The 15728-nt window shown below is 40.8% G+C and overlaps 1 protein-coding gene across 1 annotated transcript; it reads right to left on the bottom strand.

The window, feature by feature from the left end:
• Positions 1 to 2517: 2517 nt before the first annotated feature.
• arl5a (ADP-ribosylation factor-like 5A) lies at positions 2518 to 15546 on the bottom strand. The gene is made up of 6 exons (XM_064944489.1): positions 15144 to 15546; positions 6658 to 6718; positions 6157 to 6304; positions 5803 to 5886; positions 4867 to 5018; positions 2518 to 4609 (listed from the first exon to the last, which is right to left on the bottom strand). Exons 1-6 carry the CDS (start codon positions 15187 to 15189, stop codon positions 4561 to 4563), a joined length of 540 nt encoding a protein of 179 aa, XP_064800561.1. The 5' UTR covers positions 15190 to 15546; the 3' UTR covers positions 2518 to 4560.
• Between the last annotated feature and the right edge of the window lie 182 nt (positions 15547 to 15728).

Genomic DNA, 15728 nt, shown 5'->3' with positions numbered 1-15728 from the left:
TAATATTGGTCATTTTACTCACGTTTGATGACCAATGACTGACAAACGTCAGTTCTGAAATAAATACGTCAGGCTATACCAACTAAAACTAATCTCATTGTAAAACTGAACGAGCGTAAATAAAGGGTGATCAAACACTTAGGTTCCTATACAAACATATGATGCAAATATCAACTCTGACTGAAGTGCTGTTCTGGGATACATATGAGTTACTCTATCTATAGGAATATTGAAATCTGAACCATTGCGAAAGGACAACCTGGCCCAGTATTTAGGGCCGTCTCACTATGTACAACAACACTATGGGAGTGCTGGAGATGCTCACCTCAACCCTGCCTGACTGCTCACCCTTTCTATCTGAAGCAAGGCAAGTGATTTCCCACATTTGGGATAATAAAAGGATACTTTGACTTTGGTCTACTCTCTCCTCATCCCGTCCCTGGCTGTCCTACAGACTTCTACATGGACTGTCCAGTGTCACTCCCTCACTGTTCCCATCTGTCCGTCAGTCAGTGGCCATTCTCTGAAAGAATGTTGAACATGAGTCCAATGTTCCACAGCAGAACATACTGCCCCCAGAGGTTGGTTGAAGAATCACAGCAGAACATACTGCCCCCAGCGGTTGGTTGAAAATTATCAATACATTAAAAAAACACTATCACAAGGTCACATTAAGACAAACCACTGTTTAGAAACCACGAAGAGAGAAATATTACTTACCTGCAAAATAAAAACACATTTATGACATATGTAATGCACCCAAAACTGAAAAACACTATTTTTATTCACTGTATTTCATATGAGCTGAGGGAGTTGGGTTTCTCCCTTGTTTTCTTTGATTCAGTGTCTTCAGCCACCATCATGTGGGATTCAGACACAGCAGGCACAAGGTAATGTAATGTGCATTCCAAATAACATACGCACACACATATATACATACACACACACACACACACACACGTACAGTATATATATATATATATATATATACATACACACACACACACATATATACACATACAGTATATATACACACACACACACACACACTATATACATACATACATACATATATACACAGTATATGTATGTATATACAGATACAGTGGGGCAAAAAAGTATTTAGTCAGCAACCAATTGTGCAAGTTCTCCCACTTAAAAAGATGAGAGGCCTGTAATTTTTATCATAGGTACACTTCAACTATGACAGACAACATAAGGGAAAGAAATCCAGAAAATCACATTGTAGGATTTTTAAATTCATTTATTTGCAAATTATGGTGGAAAATAAGTATTTGGTCACCTACAAACAAGCAAGATTTCTGGCTCTCACAGACCTGTAACTTCTTCTTTCAGAGGCTCCTCTGTCCTCCACTCGTTACCTGTATTAATGGCACCTGTTTGAACTTGTTATCAGTATAAAAGACACCTGTCCACAACCTCAAACAGTCACACTCCAAACTCCACTATGGCCAAGACCAAAGAGCTGTCAAAGGACACCAGAAACAAAATTGTAGACCAGCACCAGGCTGGGAAGACTGAATTTGCAATAGGTAAGCAGCTTGGCTTGAAGAAATCAACTGTGGGAGCAATTATTAGGAAATAGAAGACATACAAGACCACTGATAATCTCCCTCGATCTGGGGCTCCACGCAAGATCTCACCCCGTGGGGTCAAAATGATCACAAGAACGATGTGATCCCATAACCACACGGGGGGACCGAGTGAATGACCTGCAGAGAGCTGGGACCAAAGTAACAAAGCCTACCATCAGCAAGGGCATTGAATATAAACGTGGCTAGGTCTTTCAGCATGACAATGATCGCAAACACACCGCCCGGGAAATGAAGGAGTGGCTTCGTATGAAGCATTTCAAGGTCCTGGAGTGGCCTAGCCAGTCTCCAGATCTCAACCCCATAGAAAATCTTTGGAGGGAGTTGAAAGTCCGTGTTGCCCAGCAACAGCACCAAAACATCACTGCTCTAGAGGAGATCTGCATGGAGGAATGGGCCAAAATACCAGCAACAGTGTGTGAAAACCTTGTGAAGACTTACAGAAAATGTTTGACCTTTGTCATTGCCAACAAAGGATTGAGATAAACTTTTGTTATTGACCAAATACTTATTTTCCACCATAATTTGCAAATAAATTCCTTAAAAATCATAGTGATTTTCTGGATTTTTTACTTCTCATTTTGTCTGTCATAGTTGAAGTGTACCTATGATAAATTACAGGCCTCATCTTTTTAAGTGGGAGAACTTGCACAATTGGTGGCTGACTAAATACTTTTTTGCCCCACTGTATATACATATACATATATATATACATATATACATATATATATATATATATACATATACACACATATATATATATATACATATATATATATATATACATACATATATATATATATATATACATATATATACATATATATATATATATATATATATATATACATACATACATACATACATACATACATACATATATATATATATATATATATATATATATACATATATATATATATATACACAGTATATATACACACACACACAAACTCAGCAAAAAAAGAAACATCCCTTTTTTAGGACCCTGTCTTTCAAAGATAATTCGTAAAATCCAAATAACTTCACAGATCTTCATTGTAAAGGGTTTAAACACTGTTTCCCATGCTTGTTCAATGAACCATAAACAATTAATGAACATGCACCTGTGAAACAGTCATTAAGACACTAACAGCTTACAGATGGTACGCAATTAAGGTCACAGTTATGAAAACGTAGGACATTAAAGAGGCCTTTTTACTGACTCTGAAAAACACCAAAAGAAAGATGCCCAGGATCCCTGCTCATCTGCGTGAATGTGCCTTAGGCAAGCTGCAAGGAGTCATGAGGACTGCAGATGTGACCAGGGAAATAAATTGCAATGTCCATACTGTGAGACGCGTAAGACAGCGCTACAGGGAGACAGGACAGACAGCTGATCAACTTCGCAATGGCAGACCACGTGTAACAACACCTGCACAGGATCGGTACATCCGAACATCACACCTGCGGGGCAGGTACAGGATGGCAACAACAACTGCTCGAGTTACACCAGGAACACACAATCCCTCCATCAGTGCTCAGACTGTCGGCAATAGGCTGAGAGAGGCTGGACTGAGGCTTGTAGGCCTGTTGTAAGGCAGGACCTCACCAGACATCAACGGCAATAACGTCACCTATGGGCACAAACCCACCGTCGCTGGACCAGACAGGACTAGCAAAAAGTGCTCTTTATTGACGAGTCGCGGTTTTGTCTCACCTGGGGTGATGGTCGGATTCACGTTTATCGTCAAAGGAATGAGCGTTACACGGAGGCCTGTACTCTGGAGCGGGATCGATTTGGAGGTGGAGGATCCGTCATGGTCTGGGGTGGTGTCACAGCATCATCGGACTGAGCTTGTCGTCATTGCAGGCAATCTCAACGCTGTGTGTTACAGGGAAGACATCCTCCTCCCGCATGTGGTACCCTTCCTGCAGGCTCATCCTGACATGACTCTCCAGCATGACAATTCCACCAGCCATACTACTTGTTCTGTATGTGATTTCCTGCAAGACAGGAGTGTCAGTGTTCTGCCATGGCCAGTGAAGAGCCCAGATCTCAATCCCATTGAGCATGTCTGGGACCTGTTGGATCGGAGGGTGAGGGCTAGGGCCATTCCCCCCAGAAATGTCCGGGAACTTGCAAGTGCCTTGGTGGAAGAGTGGGGTGACATCTCACAGCAAGAACTAACAAATCTGGTGCAGTTCATGAGGAGATGCACTGCAGTATCTAATGCAGCTGGTGGCCACACCAGATACTGACTGTTACTTTTGATTTTGACCCCCCCCTTTGTTCAGACACACATTATTCCATTTCTGTTAGTCATGTCTGTGGAACTTGTTCAGTTTATGTCTCAGTTGTTGAATCTTGTTATGTTCATACAAATATTTACACATGTTAAGTTTGCTGAAAATAAACGCAGTTGACAGTGAGAGAATGTTTCTTTTTTTGCTGATATATATATCCCATTTGGGATGCAGATGTAATGTAAATACTGGACTGTACACACAGGGCAATACCACCACCTCAGGCCGTCCGACAATACTGCAACAAGGCCACTCTGGGCAGGCAAGCCCACTCACACACAACTAAAGACGACTCCTGTTAAATCTGAGCTGTCCCAAGCATTCCTTTTTCTTATAGTATGAAAACCAAGCGTGCAGATTCAGAAATTAAATACACAGAGTCTTTTGTTTAGTTTTTCTTCCCAGAATGGATCCTGAAATGGTAGAGTGGTACAGTTCTGGTTGTTCACAGTTCTCAGTCAGAGCAGATCAGTGTTCTGTAGAAATAAATAAACACGCAGCAGAAAAACAACATCCTGGCCGGTAGGGAGTCTGGCCAACCGGGTCAAGTCAGTCTCATGGAGAGGAAAAGAGCCGCCTGTAAATCACCCAATCCCTCAGGACTGAAGGTGTAGAGAGAAGAAAGGAACATCACACTGTTGTTGTTGATCAGCGTCAAAGGTCATCTAACCCGCAGTCGTGACATCATCCACTCCAGGCCCTGGCACAACCTAAAAGGTAGGGAGACAGGATGGAGAGAGATAATGTCATTTTCAGCATATAAAAGTGGGAATAAGACAAATGCTAGTTTAAATGTAAGCGACCCTCCAAGGAGGAAAGACCATAGCTTGCCGGTCCCTGGCACTAAAAAAAGCTGAGCAACAGTGCCCCACTGTATGAATTTTGGACCAGGTCTCTTGCAAAATAACTTTAATCACAACGAGAATAACCGGCATAAATAATGGTTAAATGAAAATGTTTCGCTTACCCCTCTCCAGTGAGGGCGCAGCAGGCTTGGATGTGCCACTGGTGGTCTTTGACTGAGGTGAGCTGCAGGCTCTGGGAGATCTCAGCCACAGACATACAGCCTTTCACATCCTGTTTGTTAGCAAAAATCAGCAGGCCCGCCTTCTTCAGGTCCTGAAGAGAGGTTGAATGACAAGATGACGCCGATAGACATGGTCACTTTATTCCCAGCACCTAAGCAACTTAGGAGCTGGGAATAAATAACATCCGCAATAACATCTGCTAAATATGTGTATGCAACCAGTCAAATTTGATTTGAGTTTGGGTTCTAAGACAATTAAGGAGTAAATACAAGGAGGGAGGATGAGGAGAATGAAATTGAGAGGTACCCATATGCTCATAGATCATCATAGAACATAGGCTGCTTCCATGTTTGCTAGGCTGAGGGTAGTATCACAGATTGAACAATGAGACAGATATTTCACTGGACGTATAAATGTCAAGCATCCGCTTGGCGTTTCCACTCAATACCAAATATGGTAGTGAGAGGAAGCCCAGCGGCCGGCAATAGAAGAATGAGATGGATTTTGGCCGACATTCTGCACATTTTCTGTTCCCAAAACTAGAATCTGTTTCAAACAGTGGCAAAGTTTTGTAGACTTTAGCCTTTGCCAAAGTTCTAAAAAATTGTGTTGATAAGAAAGAGTGCAAAGGTGAATTGAGTTATTGCACACGCACAGTTCACAGAGTAGGTGTTCCCTAATGGAAATAGGCAAATGTTTGCAAGAACACGTCAATAGGATCTCGCTAGCTCGTGCTTGGCTCTGCCTTCATCCTTGCTTGTTCTGCCCACTGTGACAAATTTGTTCCCATCTTAGTTATAAAACTCATTCTACATTGACACAAATATTGTGTGCAGTGTGCACTATGAAACATGGCCAAGAACACCAAAACTCACTTCATGTGCAAGCATTCTGTAGAGCTCCTCTTTGGTGACAGAGATTCTCTCTCTGTCTGTGCTGTCCACCACTACGATCACAAACTGGAGAGAAAGATAGGGAGAGAGACATAAGAGAGACATAAGAAAGGATATTAAAAAGACAGTCGTAACACTGTTGCTCTTATATCTAAGTAATAACACTAGCAACATTGTATTAATCCTTTAATATTTTGGAATTTACATTGTAATTACATAGCAATATTGTTGAGCAGTTTTTGTTACATGTTACCAGACAGCCTAGTTTAATTCAAGACACACACAAGTTAACAGTTCAGCAAACAACTGCCATACAGCCACAGTGCGTGGTCTGACCTCTGTGTTAGTGTAGTACGTGTTCCAGGAGGATCTCAGGGACTCCTGTCCTCCGATGTCCCACATCAGGAAGTGCGTGTTGTTCACCACTATCTCCTCCACGTTGCTGCCTATTGTAGGAGACGTGTGGACCACCTCATTCATAGAACTGCAAACACAAGCACAGGAGTTTCTCAATATCAATGCAAAACAACAATCAAGTCAGTAAGAATGTTGGTAGGCATGAGAACAATGTGGTTGTCAACAGGTAATTTTGTAAATCTATTCCCTATTGGATCACATTCTTCCATAAGTGGGTTAACCAAAAAAGTATTTAAGCTAAGGTCACTTTCTCATCTAGCAGAAAAAAAACCTTAAAAACCTTATTAGGACCTTATGTCCTAATCTCCCCCTAGTTGTGAGAAGAAATGAGTCTACTGTTATTGTACCACTGTTTTCCCTTCTTCAGACCTCACTCTCATCCCCTTATCATTATCTCCTAACAGTAGGCAAAAAACTTACAACTGGTAAAGTATGGTGGTCTTCCCCGCATTGTCCAGGCCCACAATAATAACCTTGTGCTCTGAAAGAAAAAGAGTAAGAAGAAATATGTCTTAAAAACACATACAAATAATCACAAGACACTAGGCTATAAACTTCTAAAATAAGTCTGACTTCAATGCACTATGGCTGACCTACACACCCAATAGGGAGCAGCACCATTCTTCATTTTCTTCTAAAACACTGTTGATATTGTTCAAACAAAGGACCTCAGATCTCCAAAGCACAGCAATGAATTAAACAATCCATTCTGTTTTGGAGCAGACTTCGAGACTTGACAGTGAAAAACTACCATGTTTTACACATTTTCACACTGCTCTCTCACTCAGACTTAGCAGTGCCAGAGAAGAGGGGGGAACACGCACAGTTAGGCCTACATTAGGGTGAGCTTGCTTGCTCAAGCTGAAAGCAGCAGCTGTTGGGAATGGTTGGACGGATACTGAGCCACCACCTGGTCATCCAAGCAAAGTCAAAGCCTTCTGGACTCAAACATGCAGCTCCATGTAAACACTGTCGCCTGTACGTAACCACATTGTGACTGGAATTTGAGAAATGCACAGTATTAGCAGAGAAGAACCAACCAGATATGGGCATAGGCCAGGTTGAGCAAAATTATTACTAACAAAGCTGAACAAATAGCCTAACCACTCCCCTTTTGAAAGCTGCAGACAGGAGTATAGTGTGTTTGGATTGGATCTAGGGCTGGGCCTACTCAATACTCTCTCCTTCTCACATCACCCCCATCTCCCTTACTCATGCCCATATGATCAACGTATGTAGACTAATCATGTGACTGACAAGGAAATGTTGGTTGAGCAGGACGGAAATTACAGAAGTGAATCTTTTGTCTTTAAAACCCCAGAAAACCAGAACTGAGAGGGAGCCTCAAGAACATCTAGAGCCTTGTTAGTTTCTGGGCCATAAGGCTCAAGAGGGGAGAGAGTCAGTTTACATCTCTACATGTTTTCTGACATGCCTTCAGGACCATCCACCATGCTTAGTCTAAGGCACTGGGGCTCACATATAGTTGGACTGATCCAGTACTGCAGATAAGAAACAGTAGCCTACACTCTGCCAACACTGCTCCTAGGTCATTATCACCAGCTTCTCCTTATGTCCTCTGGTCATTTCCATGTAAAAGGACCATGAGCACCAACATGTGAAGTTCATAGCCAAATTGTATGTGCTCCTATGAACTTCACATGTTGGTGCTTATATAGATATATATACACATACATACATGCATATACACACACACACACACTTTTCTCAACAATGACCTTTACCAACATTTATATTTAATTTTGCAGAAATGATTTGCATTCTGTAAGATGAACCCTTACACTCAGTGGGAACTGACCTATATAGATTGAAATGTTTCTATCTAGCCCTACAGAATAAATATGGAAGGCATATGCATAACCATGGTAGCAATTAAAAGGGAACAGTTAGGAGATAATGGGAAAATTATTAGATTAAAAAGGTGAGTACAACAGTTCACCTGACAAGACTGAATCCAAACATTACACTTGATTTTATGGGCATTTTACATTTACTGTTCTTTTCTCTGCATTTGTTTATCTGAAAATACTCTGGATACATTCAGTAACATGATAAGAATATTCTTGGGAATTATGTGGAACGTAAAGCATAAGACAAGAAATAAATGACAAGGATTTGAGTGAGAGGTGCATAGTTCCTAAGTAATTTCAATGCACTTATGACTGAAAGAGTCTTCAACTAGTTCTCCTAGCTGTGTCGTTGAGGAATTAGAGCAAGCACACTTTTGTTTGGAACTCAACCTTGCCATCACACAATTACTGTTGTTGTTTAGACAATCGAAAAACGGCCCATTGTAAATCGAAATCTGGGTCAGGTGGGCATTATTTGAAAGCTTGTTCTATTGCAAACACGACTAGGTAAATTAATACGATCTTATTACAGTGTTAGGATTTCACAAGGCAATTCAGAGAAGCAGACTATAATTTTGGTGCGCACAGAATAGTCATGAGTGCATTCAGATGTGTGATCCACGGCAAATAGTCTTGACAACACAACAACAACCAAACTCATTCTGTTCAGGGAAACCCAGGGTATAACGCCATGTCATTTTGTAACTGTACACCAAACATAGTGATCAGAAAGGTTGACACCGTACACTGAGAGTACAAACTCAGGGGTGCAACTCAATATTAGGAAGGTGTTAATGTTTTGTACACTCAGTATATTACAGTACATGCATTTTATGATATGGAAATATGAAGTGCACACTTGGACAACAAAACACTTGCAAAAGTGGCCCAATTAACTGGATGGGGAGCAACTTCTTGTTGCCCGTGGTGCTCAAGTTCAAAACGGCTGTCAGTCATAACCGATACAGCGGTGTGAAGTGGAGACCCTGAGCTCTGATGTCATGTTAGTGTACAGCTACTGTCTGCATTCCGATTTAGGCACATATGTCTCCAAATCTGCCATTTTCAACCCATATACGAGTACAAGTGTTTTAGTAGGGCTTGGAATTACCAGGGACCTCACGATACGATTTCAAGATACATAGGTGCCAATACGATATTGCGATTCTACATGTATTGCATTTCGATAGTGTGATTTTATTGTGATTCAATGTTCCTAACATATTGCTCGCAATATGTTTGCCGCAGAGGGACAAAAGAGAACCATGACAAGACGAGTTTTGATCAGTCATGAAAATAAGTGCTGAAAACAAATGGGCTCCCTATTTAAAAAGAAGATGGCTCTACAAGCTATAAAGGATAAATACTGTTTTGGTGCATTTACCGCAAACTAGCTCAAAAACTAAACATTGCAGTATTGTCGAAATGATACATATGAAAGCTGGTAGTTCCTTTTAACATGAGTCTTCAATATTCCCAATTAAGAAGTTTTAGGTTGTAGTTTTTATAGGAATTATGGGACTCTCTATACCATTTGTATTTCATATACCTTTGACTATTGGATGTTCTTATAGGCACTATAGTATTGCCAGCCTAATCTCGGGAGTTGATCGACTTGAAGTCATAAACAGTGAAGAGCTGCTGGCCAACGGCAGGAGTCAGTTAAGAACAAATTCTTATTTTCAATGACGGCCTAGGAACAGTGGGTTAACTGCATTTTTCAGGGGCAGAAAGACAGATTTTACCTCATCAGCTTAGGGATTCGATCTTGCAACCTTTCGGTTAGTAGTCCAACACTCTAACCACTAGGCTACCTGCCACTGTGTCACAATTCCAGTGGGTCAGAAGTTTACATACACTAAGTTGACTGTGCCTTTAAAAAGCTTGGAACATTCCAGAAAATGATGTAATGGCTTTAGAAGTTTCTGATAGGCTAATTCACATAATTTGAGTCAATTGTAGGTGTACCTGTGGATGTATTTCAAGGCCTACCTTCAAACTCTGTGCCTCTTTGCTTGACATCATGGAAAGATCAAAAGACCTCCGGAAAAAAATGTGTAGACCTCCACAAGTCTGGTTCATCCTTGGGAGCAATTTCCAAACACCTGAAGGTACCACGTTCATCTGTACAAACAATAGGACGCAGGTGTAAACACCTTCTGACCAAGCAGCCGTCAAACCGCTCAGGAAGGAGACGCGTTCTGTCTCCTAGAGATGAACGTACTGTGGTGCAAATCAATCCCAGAACAACAGCAAAGGACCTTGTGAAGATGCTGCCGGAAACAGGTACAAAAGTATCTATATCCACAGGGAAACGAGTCCTATATCGACATAACCTGAAAGGCCGCTCAGCAAGGAAGAAGCCACTGCTCCAAAACCGCCATAAAAAAAGCCACTGCTATGGTTTGCAACTGCACATGGGGACAAAGATCGTACTGTTGTCCTCTGGTCTGATGAAACAAAAATAGAACTGTTTGGCCATAATGACCATCATTATGTTTGGAGGAAAAAGGGGGAGGCTTGCAAGCGAAAGAACACCATCCCAACTGTGAAGCACAGAGGTGGCAGCATCATGTTGTGGGGGTGCTTTGCTGCTGGAGGGACTGGTGCTCTTCACAAAATAGATGGCATCATGAGGTAGGAAAATGATGTGGATATATTGAAGCAACATCAATATATCAGTCAGGAAGTTAAAGCTTGGTCGCAAATTGGTCTTCCAAATGGACAATGACCCCAAGCATACTTCAAAAGTTGTGGAAATGGCTTAAGGACAAAGTCAAGGTATTGGAGTGGTCATCACAAAGCCCTGACCTCAATTCTATATAAAGTTTGTGGGCAGACCTGAAAAAGCGTGTGCGAGCAAGGATCCTACAAACCTGACTCAGTTACACCAGCTCTGTCAGGAGGAATGGGCCAAAATTCACCCAACTTATTGTGGAAAGCTTGTGGAAGGCTACCTGAAATGTTTGACCCAAGTTAAACAATTTAAAGGCAATGCTACCAAATACTAATTGAGTGTATGTAAACTTCTGACCCACTGGGCCCACTGAATGTGATGAAAGAAATAAAAGCTGAAAAAAAATCACTCTCTACTATTATTCTGACATTTCACATTCTTAAAATAAAGTGGTGATCCTAACTGACCTAAGACAGGGGATTTTAATAAGATTAAATGTCAGGAATTGTGAAAAACTGAATTTAAATGTATTTGGCTAAGGTGTATGTAAATGTCCGACTTCAACTGTACCTTGACACAGCACTCAACACCTACTTGAACTACTCTGGACCGTCTTCAAAGTCTGTCAGTCAGTGGAGTACTTTACTTTCATTACAACTGAACAAATAGTAGAAGACTACTTTGGTACTTTAAGGAAAGGGAAATTCCTATTTTTGCTCTCAGAAACAACTGTATATTCCTAGTTAGAGATGTTGACACAATAGTAGTATGGGAAGCCAACTTCCCATGGGGGTGGTCTTATTGATGCCATTATGTAGATACTTGTTCTGGTGAGCGTTATTTTTTGCCATTAGGTAATGCAGATACCAACTTGTTTTGAACCTGATACAAATCTTACTATGTGAACTTTTTTTGCAGCCACTGCAAAAAATGCAGATTGCACAGAGCACACAGCTGCGTCACCGGAGTTTGAGCTCACCACCAGTTAGTCTTGTGTAAGCAAATGCATAAGATATTTTCTCAGTTGTAAAGGTCGCTCAGGTGCTTTAGGCTGTGTGAGCAGTTAAAATATATGCATACTGTTCCATTCACTCTCCTACCGTCCCTATTTACTGTAAATAGCCATTGTAACTGGTGCTGTGCTTGTGTATTGTATGTCCTTCACCTTGTGAATGAACTGCCATTGTTCCATTTAAACCCCCACAGTGAGATGAGTCTTTGAAATTCCTGTTTGATGTACTACTGACACCGCAGCACAAACGGAACACCTCGCGCCCCATGGGCTTTATGACATGTGGGAGACCGTTGCTGGTAGAAGACTACCAATCAAAGCCTTCCTCAAACACAGGACATAGCCAATTACAATAGACCTATGTGAGAGGACAAGGTCTTTATATTACAAAATAAAGACATTGTGAGAGGAGATTCCAATGAAACTAGCCTGTTTTTATAAGACAATTCAGCTACAGTATCGCTCTGACTGAACCAATATGGAGCCACTCAGAAATGTGTCACGTATATTTTAAATGAGACCAGAAAATACAGTGTACAATGCTAGGCTATATATGCAAAAATACTTTCATGTAGAGCAGATATGAAAGGTGCTGTAAGCCTCTAACAATAGTTCGCCTGAGTGAAAAAGTTGACAAAACAGATAATTTCCATTTCAGCAGCGTTGAAAACATAAAAAGCACTGCATGACAGGACATGCTTTGGGTGGGAGGTATGCCTAACTCAGGTAGTAACAGACAAAAAATATGGTGTTGTATTTCGTTAGAGGCTAGCTGTCCAGCCAGGGACAACTGTAGCTTTATTGTAAACTCCTTATGGAATTGCCATACCATACATGTTTGGCTTGACAATGACGGAAATGGAGTTAGCAAAAACACTAGCATATCAAGCATATCTGGAACCAGGCTAGGACAACAGACAGGAGTCGTCATCATTCAGAATGAGTCATTCCTTCATTTTCATCCTTGGGTAAACACATTCTGATGTGGCTGTAAACACGTTTCCATCCAGTTTTTATTACAGCTGGGAATAGCCAGGGACCTCACAATACGATACTATCATGATACATATGAGCAGATACAATATGTATTGCGATTCTCGATATTCTATGTATTGCTATTTGATACTGTGATTTTATTATGATTCAATGGTTGAAGCATATTGCTCACAGTGCCTTCTGCAGAGCGACAAGAGAACCATGAGAAAACTAGTTTTGATCAGTCATGGAAATAAAAGTGCTTAAAACAAATTGGCTCCCTATTTAAAAATAAGATGGAAATCAAGCTATGAGGGGAAAAAAGAGTTTTGGTGCAGGTACAGCCAACTAGCGCAAAAATAATATTGCTATATTGTCAAAACGATACGAAATAATATCACAATATGTTTTCACCCCCATCACTAGTTTGTATGCGAGTAAAGTCATGGCATATTAAAAATAATTTTTAAAATCACGACAAGTGTGAAGGAAACAGGAAATGTCGGTATAATTTAAAATGTCGACAATTTGTTCTTTCGACAGAAAATGTATTATGCAACAAATTGCGGTGGAAGCGATTTATTGTGTGACTGTTGATATAATAATCTTCATGTCGAAGTAAATTTGCAGTCACGTGATGCTATATTTATTATGGATCCCCATTAGGTGCAAGGCAGCAGCTACTCTTCCTGAGTTCCAGCTAAATCAAGGCAGTTATATAGTCCAGGGTGGTAAAAGTGCATGGTGATGAGCTTGATGCTACCTTCCAATAAAATCAAGGGTCTTAATTTATAAGCTAGTTACACGATGATCGGTGCTTAGCTGTCAATTAACAAATCAAAATAATCTTGATTTTATTCATCTCAACATATAATCTTACCTGTCGAGTGTCTACTTTATCCGTGAACAGTTGTCTGGAGAGCATGCACGAAAACCAGATTGGGCAAATGTGCCAATTATCGAAACAGTTTGTGCGACAAAACTATGGAAAATGGAATGGAGACACTTGACACTTTTGTTATTCGTTACATGAACATTTAAGCGCAAAAATTGTTTATGTGCACTATGTCGTAACGCACAGACTTGTATCCGCAAAGTCAGTCTGATGGAAACACCTCTGGTGTGGAAAGGCACATATTTTAATGCCGGTTTTATAATATTTGCACATAGATCTGTCACAAATTGGATGGAAACCAAGCTACTAACTGCATGCGAGTGAACCACTTTAGTTACTATATCCGTGATTGTTTATGTATTTGGCCTTTTATTTGACTAGGCAAACAAGTCTTTACCGCAGTCAGTGATCCCCTGAGAATAGATAGGCCTACAACATAAAAACCGAACGGTCCAGAGAGAACTTTCCATAGAAATACTCTGCTGCCCTCGGCGCTCATGTTACAGGGGTTCGCACTGATCTGATTACATATTGAGTTCGCTCAGGATTGAGCGGGGAGGAATTGGTTACATTTTCAGCTAATTCAGACAAATGCACAGTGCACTAAAGACGACAACAGCACAGTTTTAGTCTACAATCTGTGAGGGGAACGGGACAAATGTAGCTGGGCTCGTGCTCAAATTTGAAACTTGAAGTTCCATTTTACTCTCCAGTGATCCTGAATTTACCTATCTGATAATATACCTCTCATTAAATTAGTTCAATATGGACACAACACCTAGATAACAAAACACCCACCAAAAGAGTACTGAATTTTATGGGATCTACTAGTACACTTCCCATGGAAAAGAAAAACTCAGGAGCTTATGCTTCCCAAGAGGAAGAAAATTTGCAACATTATATACATTGTACTGTAGTGCCTGTTCCTCTGTTTACTAAACCAACCCGGAGTCGGTCTACTCTAAACAATGACAATGTAACATTAGCTAGCAATGTTAGGCCTTGAAAATCAGAATAGCTAAGGACATAACGTTAACTAAATCTGTCGTTTTACCCCTGAACAAGGCAGTTAACCCACTGTTCCTAGGTCGTCATTGTAAATAAGACTATGTTCTTAATGGACTTGACGAGTTAAAGGTTAAAATAAAATAGTACAGCACAGGCCCTCTGAACACTGCAGTGTTGACGATAGCTAGCTAGCTATGAGATATCATTCAACTAACGTTACCTAACTAATGTATGTATTACTGTAAATTACAGCAAAATAGTTACCTAGGTAGCTACAGTAACTGGGTAAAGAAAAGGCAGCTTTACGTTAGACTGATATAGGCCCGGTAAAACTAAAGCTATGATACATTAGCAAGTAAACTAACGTAGCTAGCTAACGTGACCAGGCTTGGCTGTGTTGGCTAACAGCTGGACTAGCTAGCTAACTTATCCATTGAACTTCACACTCGACGTTAACGATATACTTACCTTGATGATTGAAAAGCCTCCATAGCTTGGTGAAAAGTATTCCCATGGCTGTTGCGGAGCCTTTGGACAACTACCAGTAGCTACGGCCAATTAATTTAGCTAGGCTATAGCGAATTCCTGAAGATGTTGCTAATGCGCTAGCCAGGCAATGCTGCTGTCAGTACCACACTTGGCAATATTTGACGGTGAAAAAGAAACCAGTAATGTCAACGCTTCTTGACAACGTTTTCATCTTTGTACGAAGGCCTTTATGGTCGACATAGAATTACAGAACGCGGTTTACACTTTATTTCTAGATAATACAATGATAGCTGGCTTGCTTGGTCCGCTGGAGTGCGGTCGTCAACACTGACGCACGCCTACTCTAAACTGCACTCTCCACAGTCGGTCCAGTGAGGATGGATTCCAGAGAGAATAAGACAATTATTACCCACAGTAGTACTGCATCAATAGGCACTTTAAGTCATATTTTGAAGTGAGGCAATTGCAAGCATTCACAAAATGCCACATATTTGATAAGACATTGTCTTCAGTTTAGTCCATGCAGGGAACCTGTGAGACAAACAAACATAAATTGCACAACAA

The sequence above is a fragment of the Oncorhynchus masou genome, chromosome 29 (assembly GCF_036934945.1).
Source record: "Oncorhynchus masou masou isolate Uvic2021 chromosome 29, UVic_Omas_1.1, whole genome shotgun sequence".
In the NCBI taxonomy this organism is placed as follows: Eukaryota; Metazoa; Chordata; class Actinopteri; order Salmoniformes; family Salmonidae; genus Oncorhynchus; species Oncorhynchus masou.
Note: the sequence above shows the minus strand (reverse complement) of the source record. Positions and strands in the feature narration are given on the sequence as shown.